At 45.8% G+C, this 20,284-nt stretch overlaps 1 protein-coding gene across 1 annotated transcript; it reads left to right on the top strand.

Moving 5' to 3' along the window:
* Positions 1-828: 828 nt before the first annotated feature.
* LOC121873614 (serine/arginine-rich splicing factor 4-like) lies at positions 829-15,996 on the top strand (the record flags this gene model as incomplete). Its single annotated transcript, XM_042377253.1, has 5 exons — positions 829-993; positions 1,922-2,039; positions 13,722-14,305; positions 14,930-15,171; positions 15,615-15,996. Coding segments are annotated over 5 exons (1,491 nt in total), but the record flags the coding sequence as incomplete, so codon positions are not given.
* Positions 15,997-20,284: the final 4,288 nt, after the last annotated feature.

Here is a 20,284-nt window from a genome sequence, read left to right as displayed (position 1 = left end):
AATAATAACAACAAAAACAACAACAACAACAATAATAATACCAATAATAACAACAATAACACCAATAAGAACAACAATAATAACACTAATAATAACAACAATAACAACAATGATAACAATAATAACAACAATAACACCAATAATAACAACAATAACACCAATAATAACAATAATAACAACAATAACACCAATGATAACAACAATAACACCAATAATAACAATAATAACAATAATAACAACAATAACACCAATGATAACAACAATAACACCAATAATAACAATAATAACAACAATAATACCAATAATAACAACAATAGCACCAATAATAACAACAATAACAACAACAATAGCAATAATAAAACTACTTTACCTCATTAAACTCCCGATGGTGGGGGTAGAAGGTCAGTCAATGGGTGAGGGATGTAGTAAGGAGTCAGTCAGTAGGTGGGGGATGTAGTAAGGGGTCAGTCAGTAGGTGAGGGGATGTAGTAAGGGGGGGGGGGTCTGGAGGAGGACAGGTCAGACTCCAGGGTAAAGGAAGCAGGTGTACACAGTGGAGTATCTCTTCCTCCAGGTCACTTGTGGAGTAGATAGATAGATAAAGATAGAAGGGGGGAGGTTTGTTATCTGTGAACAGTTCATTAAGTGGTAATATTGTGGAGTGTTTTATTTATTTTATTTATTTATTAATTTATTCATTTTTGGTCAGTTTTAGTTAAGTTGTCTTCTTATAATTATTCGTCTCTCTCTCTCTCTCTCTCTCTCTCTCTCTCTCTCTCTCTCTCTCTCTCACACACCCTAATATCTCTCCTCCTTCACTCGCTACAGTTCGACCTGGAAGGCTTCGGTGAGATCCCCTGGCCAGACTTCAGGACCGCCCTCGTCCACCCGGAGTTCGTGGCTGCCGTCGACTTACATAAGAGGGAGCAGCTGGCGGCCAAGGCTCTCACTCCCTCCACCTCCGCCATCACCTTCCAGGACTTCGTTAATGTGGTGAGTAATCCCTGGAGGAGTATTTGGGGGGTGTTGGGGAGTAATTGGAGGACGTGGGGAGTATTTTGGGGTTCTAGGGAGTAAATGTGGGTCTCTGAGGAGTATTTGTGGGTTCTGGGGAGTATTTTGAGCACCTGGGGAAGTATCTGGGGAATACCTGAAGACCTAGGAAGTGCATGGGGAAGTACTTGAGGGTTTGGGGAGTGCCTGGGAGCCTGGAGAGTACCTGGGGGCCTGAGGAGTACCTGGAGACTTGGGAAGTCCCTTGGGTAGTATTTTATGATATCTGGGGAGTACCTGGGGAGTCATGAGGACCTATTAAGTACTTGGGAATATTTTAAGACCTGGGCAGTACCTGGGAGGCTTGGGAGTACCTGGAAAGGATCTGGAGGATTTGGAAGTCACTTGGGAGTATCCGTGGACCTGGGAAGCTTGAGAGGACCTGTGAGTTAGGGAGTACCTGAGGTCCTGACTTGGGTAGATTAACAATAGTAAACTTCGTTAATTGACCGAGTATTGACAGACAGGCAAGAAAGACAGATGGACACCTACAAAATAGATAGACAGACAGACACAAGATATATATACAGACAAACATTTACAAGGTAGATAAATAGATAGTTAGGCAGACTTATATAAACATAGAACCATAGATAGCTAATTAGATAAGACAGATATATTGACTTAAAAAATATACCTAAGTCCCCCCCTTGATTTTATAAACCTTTTTCCCCATACTTAAAAAAAAAAAAAAAAACATACTTACCTATAATACCCTTTTGATTTTTAAACTTTTCTCTATCCTTTTAAAACAAAAAATATTCAAAATACCTACACATAAAAGTTTACCTTGAACGTACAAGAGTGATAACAGAAATAATAATTATATGGTTTATCTTATGCCTATATTTCTCGTTCTCTAATATAGTTCCGGTATGAAAGAAAACGTGTATGGGCGAAGAGACGGAATGTATGGGTAACTATGGTAGCGGTTCGGTTGCATGGTATTCTGTCGGAGCCCAATGGAAAACGTATTTATAAAGTTGGTAGGTGCCGTGAGTGTTTCTGTGATCTATCTATCTATCATTTTAATTTTAATCCTGTGTATCTGTGTGTAAGTTATCAATGTTTATAAAATATATACAGTATAGATAATATTGAGTAATATTTAGTTAGAGATAAAATGTACGAGGAATATTTTACAGACAGTATTGATGAGCATTTAGTAATCTTGAAAGAAAATAGTGAGTTTGTGAGATCAGAATTCATCGAGACAACTGTAAAATAATATCGATTTTAACGGTACGATTTTTTTTGGGGGGAGGGTGGGTGAACAACTCATTGGTGATGAAGCTGTGTCCAGGTAACATGCGGTGCTGAGTAACCCGGGGATAGCAATGGTGAACGGACCTTAGTGCGTTAACGTTGGGAGCTCGTGTGCTAAATTGTCCAGAATGTGTATTGGGGTGAATTGGGTGCAGGTGATTATTAGGTCACTTCTGGAGTTGCCACTTGATATAGCCAGCCAAGTTAGGTGACTTTTATTGGCACCTTTATGTATTTGACACTTGATATAGCCACGTATATGACACCTGGTATTTGGAGTTACTTATATGGTATTAGTATCCTTTCATCCACTTATATGACACTTGGCACTTAAACCCTCTTAAATATTACATGTATCTTCTTAAGTGACACTTACTCCCATTTAAATATCTCTTACGCCCACTTAAATCACACAGCCGTTTATGGAACATTTACATCCACTTAAATAACACTTACACCCACTTAAATAACATTTACGCTCACTTAAATCACATAGCCGTTTATGGAACACTTACACCCGCTTAAATAACACTTACGCCCACTTAAATCACACACCCATTTATGTAACATTTACATCCACTTAAATAACACTTACGCCCGCTTAAATAACACTTACACCCACTTATATAACCCTACACTTATGAACTCAATAAGACACAATACAAATTAAAATTAAATAAATACCACATAATTACGAATCAACTCAGCAATCATAACGGAAAATAAATAATGAAAAATATATTCAAACTCTATTTAGTCAGAATTAAAATATAGTCTTTAAAAGGTATTATAGCTGTGTGTGTGTGTGTGTGCGGATATGTCAGTCAATAAAATAAGTTGAACAGAAAACGGAGATAAAACGTTGGGGAGACGACACTAAACAAATAATGTCTACCAGTTATTAAACCCAGGTGTGTAAAACTTTGAACTAAGTTGAGGTAAAACTTTTAAAAAACATTCCCGACCTGGTGTGTAAAACATTCCCGACCTGGTGTGTAAAACATTCCCGACCTGGTGTGTAAAACATTCCCGACCTGGTGTGTAAAACATTCCCGACCTGGTGTGTAAAACAACATTCTGACCCAGGTAAACATTCCCGACCTGGTGTGTGTAAACATTCCCCGCCCTGGTGTGTAAAACATTCCGACCTGGTGTGTAAAAATATCTCTGCCCTGGTGTGTAAAAACATTCGCCCTGGTGTAAAAACATTCTGCCCCGGTGTGTAAAAACATTCCCGACCTGGTGTGTAAAAACATTCTGCCCCTGGTGTGTAAAACATCTCGACCTGGTAAACATTCCCTGACCTGGTGTTATCTTGACCTGGTGTGTAAAACATTCCCGGACCTGGTGTGTAAAACATTCCTGACCTGGTGTGTAAAACATTCCCGACCTGGTGTGTAAAACATTCTGACCTGGTGTAAAACATTCCCGACCTGGTGTGTAAAACATTCTGACCTGGTGTAAACATTCGCCTGGTGTGTAAACATTCTGACCTGGTGTGTAAAACATTCTCGCCCTGGTAAACATTCCCTGCCCTGGTGTGTAAAAACATTCTGCCCTGGTGTAAACATTCCCGACCTGGTGTGTAAAACATTCCCGACCTGGTGTAAAACATTCCTGACCTGGTGGCAAAACATTCCCGCCCTGGTGTAAACATTCCCGACTCCAGTGCAAACACTGACCTGGTGTAAAACATTCTGACCTGGTGTGTAAAACACCCCTGACTGGTGTGTAAAACATTCCCTGACCTGGTGTAAAACATTCCTGACCTGGTGTGTAAAACATTCCCTACCTGGTGTGTAAACATTCCCGACCTGGTGTGTAAACATTCTGCCCTGGTGTGTAAAACATTCTGACCTGGTGTGTAAAACATTCCGGACCTGGTGTGTAAAAACATTCCTGACCTGGTGTGTAAAAACATTCGACCTGGTGTGTAAACATTCCTGACCTGGTGTAAAACATTCCCGACCTGGTGTAAAACATCTCGACCTGGTGTGTAAACATTCCCCGCCCTGGTGTGTAAAACATTCCCGACCTGGTGTGTAAAACATTCCCGCCCTGGTGTGTAAAACATTCCCGCCCTGGTGTGTAAAACATTCCCGCCCTGGTGTGTAAAACATTCCCGACCTGGTGTGTAAAACATTCCCGACATGGTGTGTAAAACATTCCCGACCTGGTGTGTAAAACATTCCCGCCCTGGTGTGTAAAACATTCCCACGTCTTATTTAACTTTGGGAAGTTAGTCTGTGTTAATGTGGTTAAATAATTGTGCTCGTTGGTGTTCGTTTTTTCCCGTTGGTTTAGGAAGATAATGTAAAATAATACTATTTATATTTTGTTCTATAAGTTTGGGAAATTAGTGATAGTGTGTCTTGACTTTACGTTCAATAAATATATACTGGTATCCTGTGTGGGGGTATACTGTGTGGGGGTATACTGTGTGGGGGTATACTGTGTTGGGGGATACTGTGTGGGTATACTGTGTTGGGGTATACTGTGTTGGGGCATACTGTGTTGGGGTATACTGTGTGGGGGTATACTGTGGGGGGTATACTGTGTGGGGTATACTGCGGGGGTATACTGTGTTGGGGCATACTGTGTTGGGGCATACTGTGTTAGCATACTGTGTGGGGGCATAATTGTGGGGCATACTGTGTTGTAATTACTGTGGGGTATACTCTGTGTTGGGGAATACTGTGTAAGCATACTGTGTTGGGGAATACTGTGTGGGGGTATACTGTGTTGGGGAACACTGTATAAGTATACTGTGTTGGGGCATACTGTGAGCATACTGTGTCAGTATACTGTGCTGGGGGGAATACTGTATAGAACACTGTGTTGGGGAATACTGTGCTAGTATACTCAGGGGATATACAGTGTTGGGGTATACTGTGTGGGGGGCATACTGTGTGGGGGCACTGTGTGGGGGCATACTGTGTGGGGGTGACACTGTGTGGGGGCATACTGTGTTGGGGTATACTGTGCTAGTATACTGTGTGGATATACTGTGTGTATACTGCTGTGTTGGGGAATACTGTGTGGGGTATACTGTGTGATATACAGTGTTGGGGGTATACTGTGTGGGGATATGTTGGGGTATACTGTGTGGGGGTATACTGTGGGGGTATACTAAAGTTAGAATACTGTGTGGGGGGTATACTGTGTTGGGGTATATTGTGGGGGTATACTGTGGGGGTATACTGTGTTGGGGTATACTGTGGGGGTATACTGTGGGGGCATACTGTGTGGGTATACTGTAAGTATACTGTGTTGGGGTATACTAGTATACTGTGTGGGGGTATACCGTGTTGGGGAATACTGTGTGTGGGGGGGTATATCAGTTAGTATACTGTGTGGGGGTATACTGTGTTGGGGTATACTGTGTGGGGGTATACTGTGTGGGGTATACCATGTTGAAGTATACTGTATAATGACCTCAGTGTAGCTAGTAACAGTTTTCTCGGGGTATTCTTGGGTTAATCGACCGACTGTTCACCATTGTAATATTCTTGTACTGTCTACGTGTGTGGTGGACTAATGTGAACTCTCTTGAGTCTAGTGAGGATCTCTCTCTCTCTCTCTCTCCCTCTCCCTCTCCCTCTCTCTCTCTCTCTCTCTCTCTCTCTCTCTCTCTCTCTTTCTCTCTCTCGTTTGTTTTATCTTAGTTTTTCGGTCTTTGGTATTGTTATTTATTCTTATCCCTCTACTTCAACTTTCTTTTACTCATTCTTCTTCTCGTTCTCTTCCACTTCCTCCTTACTCTTTTCTTCCTTCTTCCTCCTCCTCCTTCTCCTTCCCCTCTTCTTTAATGGTGTACTGCCTCCCCCTCTGACCCCTTTATCCTCCCCCACCTTCCCTGTCCTCATCTCCCCCATTTTACCCTCCCCTCCAGCCTCCTTTTCCCTCATCTCCCACATCCTACCCTCCCCTCCGGCCGCCTCTGCCTGGCCCCTGTCGTAGGATGTCAACTCGGCCCTTTGTAGGGGTAGTAAAGGCCTGAGAATGGTATAAGCACTATTTCATCTTTCCTTTAGTCTCTCTCTCTCCTTCCCTTTTTTATTCTTTATTCTTCTTCTTTATCTTTTTTCCCCTCTTCCCCGTTTCACTCTTCCCTTTCTCCTCTCCTCTCGTTTCCTGCTCCTCCTTTTTCACCTCTTCCCCTTCCCTTACCACAGAACCCTCCCCCCTACCTCTACCTCCTCTCTGTTTTCCTCCTCTCTTCCCTTTCCCCTGGCGTAAGAACTCCTTACTTCCTCCCCCTTTCCCCAACTATCTTCTTACCTCTCTCTCCTTCCCTCTCCCAACTTCTCTTACCCCTGTGTATCACCTCCCACTTCCTTGGTATAATTATTCTCCTCTTCTCTCCCCCTCACACGTGCCTCCCCCACCTTGTGATGGATTCAGACCATTTCCTCCCTTCCCTTCCTCCTTCCTCCCTCCCCTCCCTTCCTCCTCTTCCCCCTTCCCTCCCATCCCTCCTCTTTCTTTCTCGCTCTTTCTTAACTTTTTTCAAGTATTTTTTTTGTGCAATATTTTTTCTCGCTTTGTTTACTTAGTGTTTTTTTTATTTGTTGCTGTTGTTGTTATTTATTTGTGTCGACCTTTCCTTAATTTGGTTTTTCGTCGTTTAATTGTTTATCACTTATTCGTTATTGTTTTTGTTATTTTTTATTTATTTTGTTTTTAATTGTGATCGAATACTTTTGTCGTTTTTTTAATTGTTACTTTTGTTAATTTATGTAGTTTTCTTTTTTTTTTAATTCAATCAACTTTTTTTTACACACACACACACACACACACACACACACACACACAGGTCATAAAGGTACACATAAGACTGTCAGTGGAGGGTCAGAGGGCCAGTATTTACACAGTGGCTCGTTCTCACAGTGGGGGGGTGCGGAGGGGAGAAGAGGTGAGGGGAGAAGAGAGGTGAGGGAGAAGAGAGGTGAGGGAGAAGAGAGGTGAAGGGAGAAGAGAGGTGAGGGGAGAAGGTGAGGGGGATAGGGGTAGAGGTGAGGGAGAAGAGGAGGTGAGGGGAGAAGAGAGGTGTGGGGAGAAGAGAGGTGAGGTGTTGAGGAGTGAAGGGGAGAAGAGATGTTAAGGATGTGAGGGGGGGGGGGAAGAAGAGGGGTGTGTGATGGAAGGGCCGAAGAGGGAGAAGAGGTCTCTCCCTCATCTCATCTCCCTCATTTCTCCCTCATCTCTCCCTTATTTCACCCTCATTCCCCATGGCGTCTCCTGAGTGATGCTTCCAATAACCATCTTATCTTCCTCATCTAAAGTCTTCATATCAGAGTCTTCCTCCTCCTCTTCCTCCTCCTCTTCCTCTTCCTCATCTAAAGTCTTCATGTTAGAGTCTTCCTCCTCCTCTTCCTCCTCCTCTACTTCATATTTCCATCTAAAGTCTTATCAGAGTCTTCCTCCTCCTCTACTTATCTTCCTCATCTAAAGTCTTCATATCAGAGTCTTCCTCCTCCTCTTCCTCCCTCCTCTCTTATCTTCCTCATCTAAAGTCTTCATGTCAGAGTCTTCCTCCTCCTCTTCCTCCTCCTCTACTTCATATTCCTCCTCCTGTTCTATTTCTTGTTCCTCTTATATTTTCTTCTCTCTCTCTCTCTCTCTCTCTCTCGATAAATACGATTAATAACATAACTACATTGATAATTTAATACAAATAAAAGAATAAAGACAAAATACGATAAAAAACACACACAAAAATAGTAATAACAAATAGAGAGAAAAGAGGAAATAATAAAAAGGAACCAAAACAGTTGACCAAAAAAAAAAATAAATTAGTGTTTTAAATAGTTGGTGAAGACGGACCGCCACCAGGGAGTCATTCAGCGAGACGGGGTCATGACCTGGGCGGGGCGGGGCGGGGCTGTGGGACTGGGGAAGGTGAGGGAGAAGGTGAGAGGAGAGTGGAAAGGAGGTTGTGGGTGGGGGAGGAGGGTGTGGTGGGAGGAGGGGTGTGGTGGGGGGAGAGGGTTGTGGTGTGGGGGGAGAGGGGTGTGGGTTGGGGGAGGAGAGGGTGTTGGTGTGGGGGGGGGTGTGGTGTGGGGAGGGGGGGGTGGGGTGGGGAGGGGGGGTGTGGGTGGGGGAGGAGGGGTGTGGGTGGGGGGAGATGGGTGGGGTGGGGAGGAGGGGTGTGGGTGGGGAGGGAGGGGTTTGGTGGGGGAGGGAGGGTGTGGGTGGGGGAGGAGAGGTGTGGGTGGGGGGGAGAGGGTTGTGGGTGGGGGGGGGAGGGGGTTGTGGGTTGGGGAGGAGAGGGTTGTGGGTGGGGAGGATTGAAATGTGGGTGGGGGGATTGGGATGTGGGTGGGATGGTAAGGGTGTGAGGGGGTGTGGGTGGGGAGGAGGGGGTGTGGGTGGGGAGGGGAGGGGGTGTGGGTGGGGAGGAGAGGGATGTGAGTGGGGAGGGAGGGTGTGTGGGTGTGGGAGAGGGGACGTAATATATTCATTTTATCTGACTTAATATATAATGAAAATATCCTTCACTAGTTACAATTATCGTTCATAATCTACAAATATCGTTCACTAGTTACAATTATCGTTCACATAACCTACAAATATCGTTCACTAGTTACAATTATCGTTCACAATCTACAAGTATCGTTCACTAGTTTCAATTATCGTTCACATAATCTACAGGTATCGTTCACTAGTTACAATTATCGTTCACATAACCTACAAGTATCGTTCACTAGTTACAATTACCGTTCACATAATCTATAGTATCGTTCACTAGTTTCAATTATCGTTCACATAATCTACAAGTATCGTTCATGGCAATTATCGTTCACATAACCTAAAGTATCGTTCACTAGTGACAATTACCGTTCACATAATCTCATAATTATCGTTCACTAGTTGCAATTATCGTTCATAATCTAAGTATCGTTCACTAGTTACAATTGCGTTTACATAATCTGAATTATCGTTCACTAGTTACATTACTGTTCGCATAATTCAAAGGTATAGTTCACGTTACAGTTATCGTTTACATAATGTGTATCGTTTACTAGTTACAATTACCGTTCACTAGTTACAGTATCGTTCATATAATCTACAGTATCGTTTATTAGTTACAATTATCGTTCACATAATCTAAAGGTATCGTTCTAGTTACAATTATCGTTCACATAATCTAAATTATCGTTCACTAGTTACAATTACCGTTCATAATCTAAAGGTATCGTTCACTAGTTACAATTATCGTTCATATAATCTAGTAATTATCGTTCACTAGTTCATTACCGTTCACATAATCTAAAGGTATCGTTCACTAGTTACAGTTACTGTTCTACATAATCTAAAGGTATCGTTCACTAGTTATAATTATCGTTCACATAATCTGCAAGTTTCGTTCACTAGTTACAATTATCGTTCTGATAATCTACAGTATCGTTCACTAGTTACAATTGTCGTTCATAATCTACATTATCGTTCACTAGTTACAATTATCGTTCACATAACCTCATAAGTATCGTTTACTAGTTACAATTATCGTTCGCATAATCTACAAGTATCGTTCACTGGTTACAATTATCGTTCATAATCTACAAGTATTGTTCACTGGTTAAATTATCGTTCATAATCTGTAAGTATCGTTCACTGGTTCAATTATCGTTCATTAATCTACTAAGTATCGTTCATAGTTACAATTATCGTTCACATAATCTGTAGGTATCGTTCACTAGTTACAATTTGTTCACATAATCTACAAGAAGTTCGTTCACTAGTTACAATTCGTTTCATATAATCTACAAGTATCGTTCACTATTTTAATTATCGTTCACATAATTAGGTATCGTTCATGTTACAATTATCGTTCACATAATTGGTATCGTTTGGTTAGTCGTTCACAAATCTATAGGTATCGTTCACTAGTTAAATTTGTTATAATCTAAGGTATCGTTCACTAGTTACAGTATCGTTCACATAATCTACAAGTACGTTCACTAGTTACAATTATCGTTCACTAGTTACAATTATCGTTCACATAATCTAAAAGTATCGTTCCTAGTTACAATTATCGTTCACTAGTTACAATTATCGTTCACATAATCTAAAAGTATCGTTCTAGTTACAATATCGTTCACAGTTACAATTATCGTTCATAATCTTCAAACTACCATAAGGATCTAAGGTGTATTGAATCTTAGTTATAACATTCTTAAAAATAACATGACTTGACATTCACTAAACCCTCAACATTCAGCAAGACTGTCAACATTCACACCAACGAAGACAAAGAATGATCACCTACGGGTTTGTATTTTGGTTCCAACAATATTTTACGAGTTTTCGGTTTTTAGAAGACTGTCACTTTTGTTTACATAGAGGGTGGAGCCGTCTGACCTGACCTGACCTGACCTTTGTAACACATTGCCTGACATGACCTTCTGTAACGCATGACATGGCGTAAGTATCATGCGACGAGTCTTGATGGATTGTGAGCTGTTTGTGACTTAAGGCGGAATAATAATATTAATAATATAATAATAATAATAATAATAATATATATATTAATATTAATAATAAAATATTTATTACCAAGACAACGAAAGAGGTTAGGTTAGGTCCAGATTCTCAAAGACCTGTTCGTAAATACAGACTAAGTCGATTTAACGAAAAATAGCCAAAAAAGCTATTCCAGACCCATTTAAGTAGGACATCTCAGCCAATTAGATACGCTCTTAAATCCCCCAATTTGAGGAAGAATTTTAAGGCGGGAAGGTGTCTGTGGGGGACCCGGTGATCTGGGGACGCCATCTTAGGCACGCATCAGCTGACGTAACACTGATAGTGCGCGGGAAAGTAACAGAAATGGCGCGAAATCCTGCTGGTTGGGTGGCGGTGGAGGACGGTGGGGATGTTGGCCGTGTGGGAGGCCTGGTTTGTCGGCAAAGGTGGGTCGTGGGTGTCGGTAGGCCTTGGCTGCCGGGAAAGGTAGGTCGTGGGTGTCGTTAGGCCTCGGATATAGCAAAAAAAATCGCCAGGGTGTGATGAGAAAGCATCAGAAGGCCCTGAAGAAGATCTGCAGAAGTTAAAAGGTCTTAAGAACATAAGAAAATAATGAAGATTGTGGAAGGATTTAACGTAGGTACTTGGGAGACTCTTTAGGACTATTTCCACTTAAGGTAGAGTCTTGGCACACTTTAGTCGCCATCTTTAGCCGCCAACTTTGTGTCGTAGCGTAAGTGAGTCAGTCAGATACGTCCTCGTTATTTTCACTTACGAGGAAATTAAAACCTATGGACCTTTGGGCATTAGGGTGAAGTTCGTCTGTTTTTGTGGCTTCTTCTAGTGCCCCGGGGAAGTGCAGGGGAGGGGAGTGGAAGGGTAGGAGGAACAGGGGAAAGTGGATTAGCAAGAGCAAGTATAGGGCAAGAGAGGGGGGGCAAGTATGTGACAGGAAGAAATATATATAGGGTAGATAATGAGAGACAGAGAGAGATATATAAAGGCTAGATAATGAGAGATAGAGAGAAAGCAAGAGCTAGATAGAGGTAAAGAAAGATAGAGGCAGCGAGCTAGATAGAGAGAGCTATCTAGAGAGACCTAAGAGACCTGTTCTGTAGCGGAAATGTCTGCCTTAGTTTTTGTACTGCTGGTTGTGGTGTTTTGGAAAGCGGCTGTGAGCGGACAGGTTAAGGTAATTAATCCAGCGAATACCTAAGATTACCTGGTGGGTGTAGGTGGGTGAGTGTGTGTGTGTGTGTGTGTGTGTGTGTGTGTGTGTGTGTGTGTGTGTGTGTGTGTAATCACTCAATCAGTTAATCAGTGCTCAAGTATGTACCAGGAGAGAGATGAAACAAATTAATCTATTTTGACCAGCACGTAAAGTGACCTGACCCGCTGCCCTGGTAGGTCAGCCTGTCAGCCGTGTTAGGTCAAGTTACAGGATATTGGTCGCGTGTCAGGTCAGGTCACCAGTGAGTGGTTAGAGGCCCTTCCTTGTGTGACGGTGATCGTCTCCAGGTGGTGGTTAGGTCATGGGTAAGGACGGTGATTGGTCGTTTTGTGTGTAGTTATATGTGGATCATCTAACCTAACCTAATCCCACACTAACCTAACACCCAGATAGTGTTAGGGTATTTATACTTGTTTTGAACGAGTATTCTACACGTTTGGACATGTTTTCAACCGGTATTCGTCCGTTATATGCGTCCAGCACTGGTATATAACGAGTTATGGACGCGGCAGGTGGTAGGAGCGTGTGTCCGGTGGAAAGGTCAGGTTGCCGGAAGTGAAAGAGGTCAAGTGTCAAATGGCTCTTGGCCGGACAAGAGAATCTGTTCCTTGTTATAATATATTAATAATAATAATAATAATAATAATAATAATAATAATAATGATGACAATAATAATATTAATAATAATAATAATAATAATAATAATAATAATAATAATAATAATAATAATAATGATCTTTCTTCTCCAGGTAAGTGCTGAAGGTGGAGAGGTGAGTACTAATTAATATGTACAGGTAAAAAATAAAAGCTCACTACTGGGGTATCCTTTGAGTGAATCCTCGACCTTACACACACACACACACACACACACACACACACACACACACACACACACACACACACAGTGGCTAAACCAGGATATGTTGAGGTGTTTTTGTGTTTCTTGGAATACCTGAAGATGTTGTGTTTACGCCTCGTGTCTTGGCCACTTTCTTGGGGGTAGTTGTTCTAAAATGTTATCTGTTCCTCACGGTCTTCCAAGAAGACTCACACCAAGAAGACTCACACCAAGAAGACTCACACCAAGAAGACTCACACCAAGATACTTCACACCAAGAAGACTCACACCAAGAAGACTCACACAAGAAGACTCCTGAAAGACTCACACCAAGAAGAGACTCACACCAAGAAGACTCACACCAGAGGACTCACCAAGACTCACACCAGAAGACTCACACAAGAAGACTCATACCAAGAAGACTCACACCAAGAAGACTCACCAAGAAGACTCACACCAAGAAGACTCACACCAAGAAGACTCACACAAGAAGACTCACACCAAGAAGACTCACACCAAGAAGACTCACACCAAGAATACACCAAGAAGACTCACACCAAGAAGCTTACACCAAGAAGACTCACCAAGACTCACCAAGAGCTCACCAGAAGACTCACACCAAGAAGACTCACACCAAGAAGACTCACACCAAGAAGACTCACACCAAGACTCACACCACGAAGACTCACCAAAGCTCACACCAAGAAGACTCACACCAAGAAGACTCACACCAAGAAGACTCACACCAAGAAGACTCACACCAAGAAGACTCACACCAGAAGACTCACACCAAGACTCACACCAGAAGACTCACTACGAAGACTCACACCAAGAAGACTCACACCAAGAAGACTCACACCAAGAAGACTCACACACGAAGACTCACACCAAGAGGCTCACACCAAGAAGAACTCACACGAAGACTCACAAGAAGACTCACCCCAAGAGAACTCACACCACAGACTCACACCAAGAAGACTCACCCCAGAAGAACTCACACCACGAGATTCACCAGAAGACTCACCCCAAGAAGACTCACACCAAGAAGACTCACACAAAGACTCCTGAAAGACCTCACACCAGAAGACTCACACCAAGGACTCACACCAAGAAGACTCACCCAAGAAGACTCACCCCAAAAGAAGACTCACACCAGAAGATTCACACCAGAAGACTCACACCAAGACGACTCACACCAAGACTCACACCAGAAGACTCACACCAAGAAGACTACACCAAGACGACTCACACCAAGAAGACTCACTGCAAGAAGACTCACTGCAAGAGGGAGACTCACTGCAGGAAGACTCATACCAGAAGACTCATACCAAGAAGACTCACTGCAAGAAGACTCACTGCAGAAGACTCACTGCAAGAAGACTCACACCAACAAGACTCACACAAGATGACTCACCAAAATGACTCAATGCAGAAGACTCACAAGAAGGCTCACTGCAGAAGACTCACACCAAGAAGACTCACACCAAGACTCACAAGAAGACTCACACCAAGAAGACTCACACCAAGAAGACTCACACCAAGAAGACTCATCCCAAGAAGATTCATCCAAGAAGACTCACACACCAAGAAGACTCACTGCAAAGACTCACTGCAAGAAGACTCACTGCAAGAAGCTCTACAACAAGACTCACACCAAGATGACTCAATGCAGAAGACTCATACCAACAAGACTCACACCAAAGATGACTCAATGCAAGAAGACTCACACCAGAAGACTCACACCAAGAAGACTCATACCAAAAAGACTCACTGCAGGAAGACTCATACAAAGAAGACTCATACCAAGAAGATCACTGCAGAAGACTCACACCAAGAAGACTCACTGCAAGAAGACTCACACCAAGAAGACTCACATCAAAGACTCACTGCAGGAAGACTCACACAAGAAGACTCACTGCAGGAAGACTCTGCAAGAAGACTCACACCAAGAAGACTCACTGCAGGAAGACTCATACCAAGAAGACTCACACCAAGATGACTCAATACGAAGACTCACAAAGCTCAAAAGAAGACTCACAAGAAGACTCACACCAAGAAGACTCACACCAAGAAGACTCACACCAAGAAGACTCACCAAGAACACACTCACTGCAAGAGACTCACACCAAAAAGACTCACACCAGAAGACTCACACCAAGAAGACTCATCAGACTCACTGGAAGATCGCAAGAAGACTCACACCAAGAAGACTCACTGCAAGAAGACTCATACCAAGAAGACTCACACCAAGACGACTCAATACAAGAAGACTCACAATAAGAGACTCACACCAAGACGACTCTCACACCAAGAGCTCAACAGAAGACTCATACCAAGAAGACTCACACCAAGAAGACTCACACCAAGAAGACTCACACCAAGAGACTCACACCAGGACTCACACCAAGACGACTCACACCAAGAAGACTACATCAAGAAGACTCACTGCAGGAAGACTCGCACCAAGAAGACTCACACCAAGAAGACTCACTGCAGGAAGACTCACACCAAGAAGACTCACCAAAGATGACTCTGAAGACTCTAAAGAAGACTCACCATGAAGACTCACACCAAGAAGACTCACACCAAGAAGACTCACACCAAGACGACTCACACCAAGAAGACTCACACCAAGAAGACTCCACCAAGAAGACTCACACCAAGAAGACTCACGCCAAGAAGACTCACACCAAGAAGACTCTACACCAAGAAGACTCACACCAAGAAGACTCACACCAAAGAAGACTCGCACCAAGAAGACTTACACCAAAAAGACTCACACCAAGAGACTCACCAAAAGACTCACACAAGAAGACTCACCTGAAGACTTACACCAAAAGGACTCGCACCAAAAGACTCACCAAGAAGACTTACACCAAAGGACTCGCACCAAGAAGACTCATAGCAGAAGACTCACACCAAGAAGACTCGTACCAAGAAGACTCACACCAGAAGACTTACACCAAAAGGACTCCACACCAAAAGACTCACCAGAAGACTTACACCAAAGACTCCACCAAAAGACTCACACAAGAAGACTCACACCAAGAAGACTTACACCAAAGGACTCGCAAAAAGACTCACACCAAAGGACTCTGCACCAAGAAGACTCATACCAAGAAGACTCACACCAGGTAGACTCACCAGGTTGACTGAGGGTTAGCGGGTGTCATTCTCTCATGCACTGGGGTGAAGATTCGCCCCAGCACAGCAGCCAGGGGACACACTTCATCATGTTGCTTCGGGTAAAACCAGAACAGCGTCAAGTCGACCGACTCTGGTGGCGGGATTGGGTGAGGGGGAGAGAGGAGGGGGCTTATGCTGGAAGGGGTTGTGGAGGGGAGAGGGAGGGGGGGGTTATGCTGAAGGGGGGGTGAGGGGAGAAAGAGAGGGTTTTGAGTGGACGTAACAAGATTTAACTCGACTCGATCTCTGTTTCCTACTGTTGGCTTGGCTGAGTGGTCTATGTGCCCTCCTTCTACTCCCACCCACCTCCTTTCCTCCCCCCACCCTCCCTCTCAAGTCCCTACCGGTCATTGTTAACTACTGGGTTCTTTTGTTACTTGGCCCTAGACTGACCTTTATACCACCAGGTCCTAGTACTACCGTCCTGTACTACTTGGCCCTTGTTCTACCAGGTCCTTGTACTACCAGGTCCTTGTACTACCAGGTCCTTGTACTACCGGGTCCTTCTTTAACCTTATCTAAGTCCTTAATGAGCCTCAGTGCTATGGTTAAGTTAGGTTAGGTTAGGTTCACAGGGCCAACAACCCCTGTAGGATAGGTCACTAGTTAAGTAGTTTTTTAATAAAAAAGATGCTGTATGTGTGTGTGTGTGTGTGTGTGTGTGTGTGTGTGTGTGTGTGTGTGTGTGTGTTGGTATGCAACACACACACACACACACACACACACACACGCCGTAATAACACAGGGAAGAAAGATTCATGAGGCGGCAGTGTCAAATACTCTACATGATCGACGTGCCGGAGTAGTGAGTCGTGAGGACCGGATGCTGTGAGGGGAGGGAGGCAGGGGGTAGGGGGTTGATGGGGGTGGCGAGGGAGATGGATGTTGGAGGGGTTGGAGGTTGATGCTGCAAGGGGGAAGGATGATGCTGTGAGGGAGGGGTTGGAGGGAGGGGTTGGTTGCTGGAAGGGGGAGGGATGATGCTATGAGGGGGAAGGGGTTGATCCTGGAGGGGTTAGGGGTGGTGGTGAAATTAATAGTAGAAATAGTAGTAGAAATGGTAGTAATAAATGGTAATCCACTCAATAGTCGCTTCACTACTGCCACGCCCTCACTTGTACACTCACCATCACTACCACCACTAGACCAACCACTTCCTCCTCTTCCTAACCCCTTTAATCTCGTCCTAGGAGTGCCAGGCCTCACGCCCCTGCCCACCCTCCAGGTCGCCGTGTTGGTGGGCCCTGGTCAAGTCTCTGCTCAAGGATTTATGAATGTCTTGCAAGACTATATTAACGTGTTCCGGTGTGTGTGTGTGTGTGTGTGTGTGTGTGTGTGTGTGTGTGGAGGGGGATAGGGGGTGTCAGCATGATTGGGGGATCTTTCAGGTAGGTGGGGAGATTCTGAGTTTGGTAAGGGGGATAGGGGAGTCTAAAGGGGTAGTGGGGATAAGGGATAGGAGAGAGGCAGAGGAGGAATGTGAGGGAGGAGGAGGAAGGGGAGGTAGGGAGAGGGGGAGGAGGAATGGGAGGAGGCGGAGAGAGGGGGAGGAAAAATGGTAGGAATGGAGTATGAAAGGAGGGAAGGAGAGGGAGATGGGGCTGTTACCAAGTGTATTGATATGTTGGGTTAGGTTGAGAATTGGTGTGGTGGCCTCAGGGTGTGTGGTGGCCCTCAAGGGTGTGCTAGGGTGGTTTGAGGGTGTATGGTGGCCCTCAGGTGTGCTAGGGTGGTCTGAGGGTGTATGGTGGCCCCTATGGGTGTGTTGGGGTGGTCTGAGGTGTGTATGGTGGCTCAAGGTGTGTTAGGGTGGTCTGAGGTGTGTGTGGTGGCCCTCAGGGTGTGTGGTGGCCTCTATGAGTGTGCTAGGGTGGTCAAGGGTGTGTGGTGGCTCTCAGGGTGTGGTGGCTCAAGGTGTGTGGTGGCCTCTATGGGTGTACTAGGGTGGTCTGAGGGTGTGTGGTGGCCCTATGGGTGTGTTAGGGTGGTCTGAGGTGTGTATGGTGGCTCTCAAGGGTGTGTTAGGGTGGTCTGAGGGTGTGTGTGGGTGGCCCTCAAGGGTGTGTGGTGGCCTCTATGGGTGTACTAGGGTGGTCTAAAGGGTGTGTGGTGGCCCCAAGGGTGTGTGGTGGCTCTAGAGTGTGTGGTGGCTCTCAAGGGTGTGTGGTGGCCTCTAAGGGTGTGCTAGGGTTGGTCTGAGGGTGTGTGGTGGCTATGGGTGTGTTAGGGTGGTCTGAGGTGTGTATGGTGGCCTCTCAGGTGTGCTAGGGTGGTCTGAGGGTGTATGGTGGCCTCAGGGTGTGTGGTGGCCTCTGAGTGTACTAGGGTGGTCTAAGGGTGTGTGGTGCTCTCAAGGTGTGTGGTGGCTCTCAGGGTGTGTGGTGGCCTCTATGGGTGTACTAGGGTGGTCAGAGGGTGTGTGGTGGCCCTAAGGGTGTGTTAGGGTGGTCTGAGGTGTGTGTGTGGTGGCTCTCAGGGTGTGTCTAGGGTTGTGGGGGTGTATGGTGGCCCTCAGGGGTGTGCTAGGGTGGTCTGAGGGTGTGTGGTGGCCCTTAAGGGTGTGTTGGGGTGGTCTGAGGTGTGTATGGTGGCTCTCAAGGGTGTGTGGTGGCCCTATGGTGTACTAGGGTGGTCAAAGGGTGTGTGGTGGCCCCAAGGGTGTGTGGTGGCTCTCAAGGGTGTGTGGTGGCTCAGGGTGTGTGGTGGCCTCTATGGGTGTATAGGGTGGTCTGAGGGTGTGTGGTGGCCCCTATGGGTGTGTTAGGGTGGTCTGAGGTTGTATGGTGGCTCTCAAGGGTGTGCTAGGGTGGTCTTGAGGTGTGTGGTGGCCCTCAAGGGTGTGTGGTGGCCTCTATGAGTGTACTAGGGTGGTCAGGGTGTGTGGTGGCTCTCAGGGTGTGTGGTGGCTCTCAAGGGGTGTGTGGTGGCCTCTATGGGTGTGCTAAGGTGGTCTGAGGGTGTGTGGTGGCCCCCTAGGGTGTGTTAGGGTGGTCTGAGGTGTGTGTGGTGGCTCTCAAGGGTGTGCTAGGTGGTTTGATGTAGGTGTGGCCTCAAGGGTGTGCTAGGGTGGTCTGAGGTGTATGGTGGCCCCTATGGGTGTGTTAGGGTGGTCTGAGGTGTGTATGGGTGGCTCTCAGGTTGTGTTAGGGTGGTCTGGGGTGTATGGTGGCCCTCAAGGGTGTGTGGTGGCCTCTGGGTGTACTAGGGTGGTCAAGGGTGTGTGTGGTGGCCTAAGGTGTGTGGTGGTCTAGGGTGTGGTGGCCTCTATGGGTGTACTAGGGTGGTCAGAGGGTGTGTGTGGTGGCCTCTATGGGTGTGTTAGGGTGGTCTGAGGTGTGTGTAATGGCTCTCAGGGTGTGTGGTGGCCTCTATGGGTGTACTAGGGTGGTCAGAGGTGTGTAGTGGCCCTCAAGGGTGTGTTAGGGTGGTCTGAGGTGTGTATGGTGGCCCTCAGGGTGTGTGGTGGCCTCTATGGGTGTACTAGGGTGGTCAGAGGGTGTGTGGTGGCCCTCAACGGTGTGTGGGGTGGTCTGGGGTGTGTGTAGTGGTCAGGGTGTGTGGTGGCCTCTATGGGTGTACTAGGGTGGTCAGAGGTGTGTGTGGTGGCCTCTATGGGTGTGTGGTGGCCTCTATGGGTGTACTAGGGTGGTCAGAGGGTGTGTGGTGGCCTCTATGGGTGTACTAGGGTGGTCAGAGGGTGTGTGGTGGCCTCTATGGGTGTACTAGGGTGGTCAGAGGGTGTGTGTGGTGGCCCTCAAGGGTGTGTGGTGGCCTCTCTGGGTGTACTAGGGTGGTGGGGGTGTGTGGTGGCCTCTATGGGTGTGCTAGGGTGGTCAGAGGGTGTGTGGTGGCCTCAAGGGTGTGTGGTGGCCTCTATGGGTGTACTAGGGTGGTCAGAGGGTGTGTGGTGGCCTCTATGGGTGTACTAGGGTGGTCAGAGGTGTGTGGTGGCCTCACGGGTGTGTGGTGGCCTCTATGGGTGTACTAGGGTTGGTCAGAGGGTGTGTGGTGGCCTCTATGGGTGTACTAGGTGGTCAGAGGGTGTGGTGGCCCTCACAGGGTGTGGTGGCCTCTATGGGGTACTAGGGTGGTCAGAGGGTGTGGTGGCCCTCAAGGGTGTGTGGGGCCTCTATGGGTGTACTAGGGTGGTCAGAGGGTGTGTGGCCTCAGGGTGTGTGTGGCCTCTATGGGTGTGCTAGGGTGGTCCAGAGGGTGTGTGGTGGCCCTCAGGGTGTGTGGT

The sequence above is a fragment of the Homarus americanus genome, unplaced genomic scaffold (assembly GCF_018991925.1).
Source record: "Homarus americanus isolate GMGI-L3 unplaced genomic scaffold, GMGI_Hamer_2.0 scaffold13325, whole genome shotgun sequence".
In the NCBI taxonomy this organism is placed as follows: Eukaryota; Metazoa; Arthropoda; class Malacostraca; order Decapoda; family Nephropidae; genus Homarus; species Homarus americanus.
Note: the sequence above shows the minus strand (reverse complement) of the source record. Positions and strands in the feature narration are given on the sequence as shown.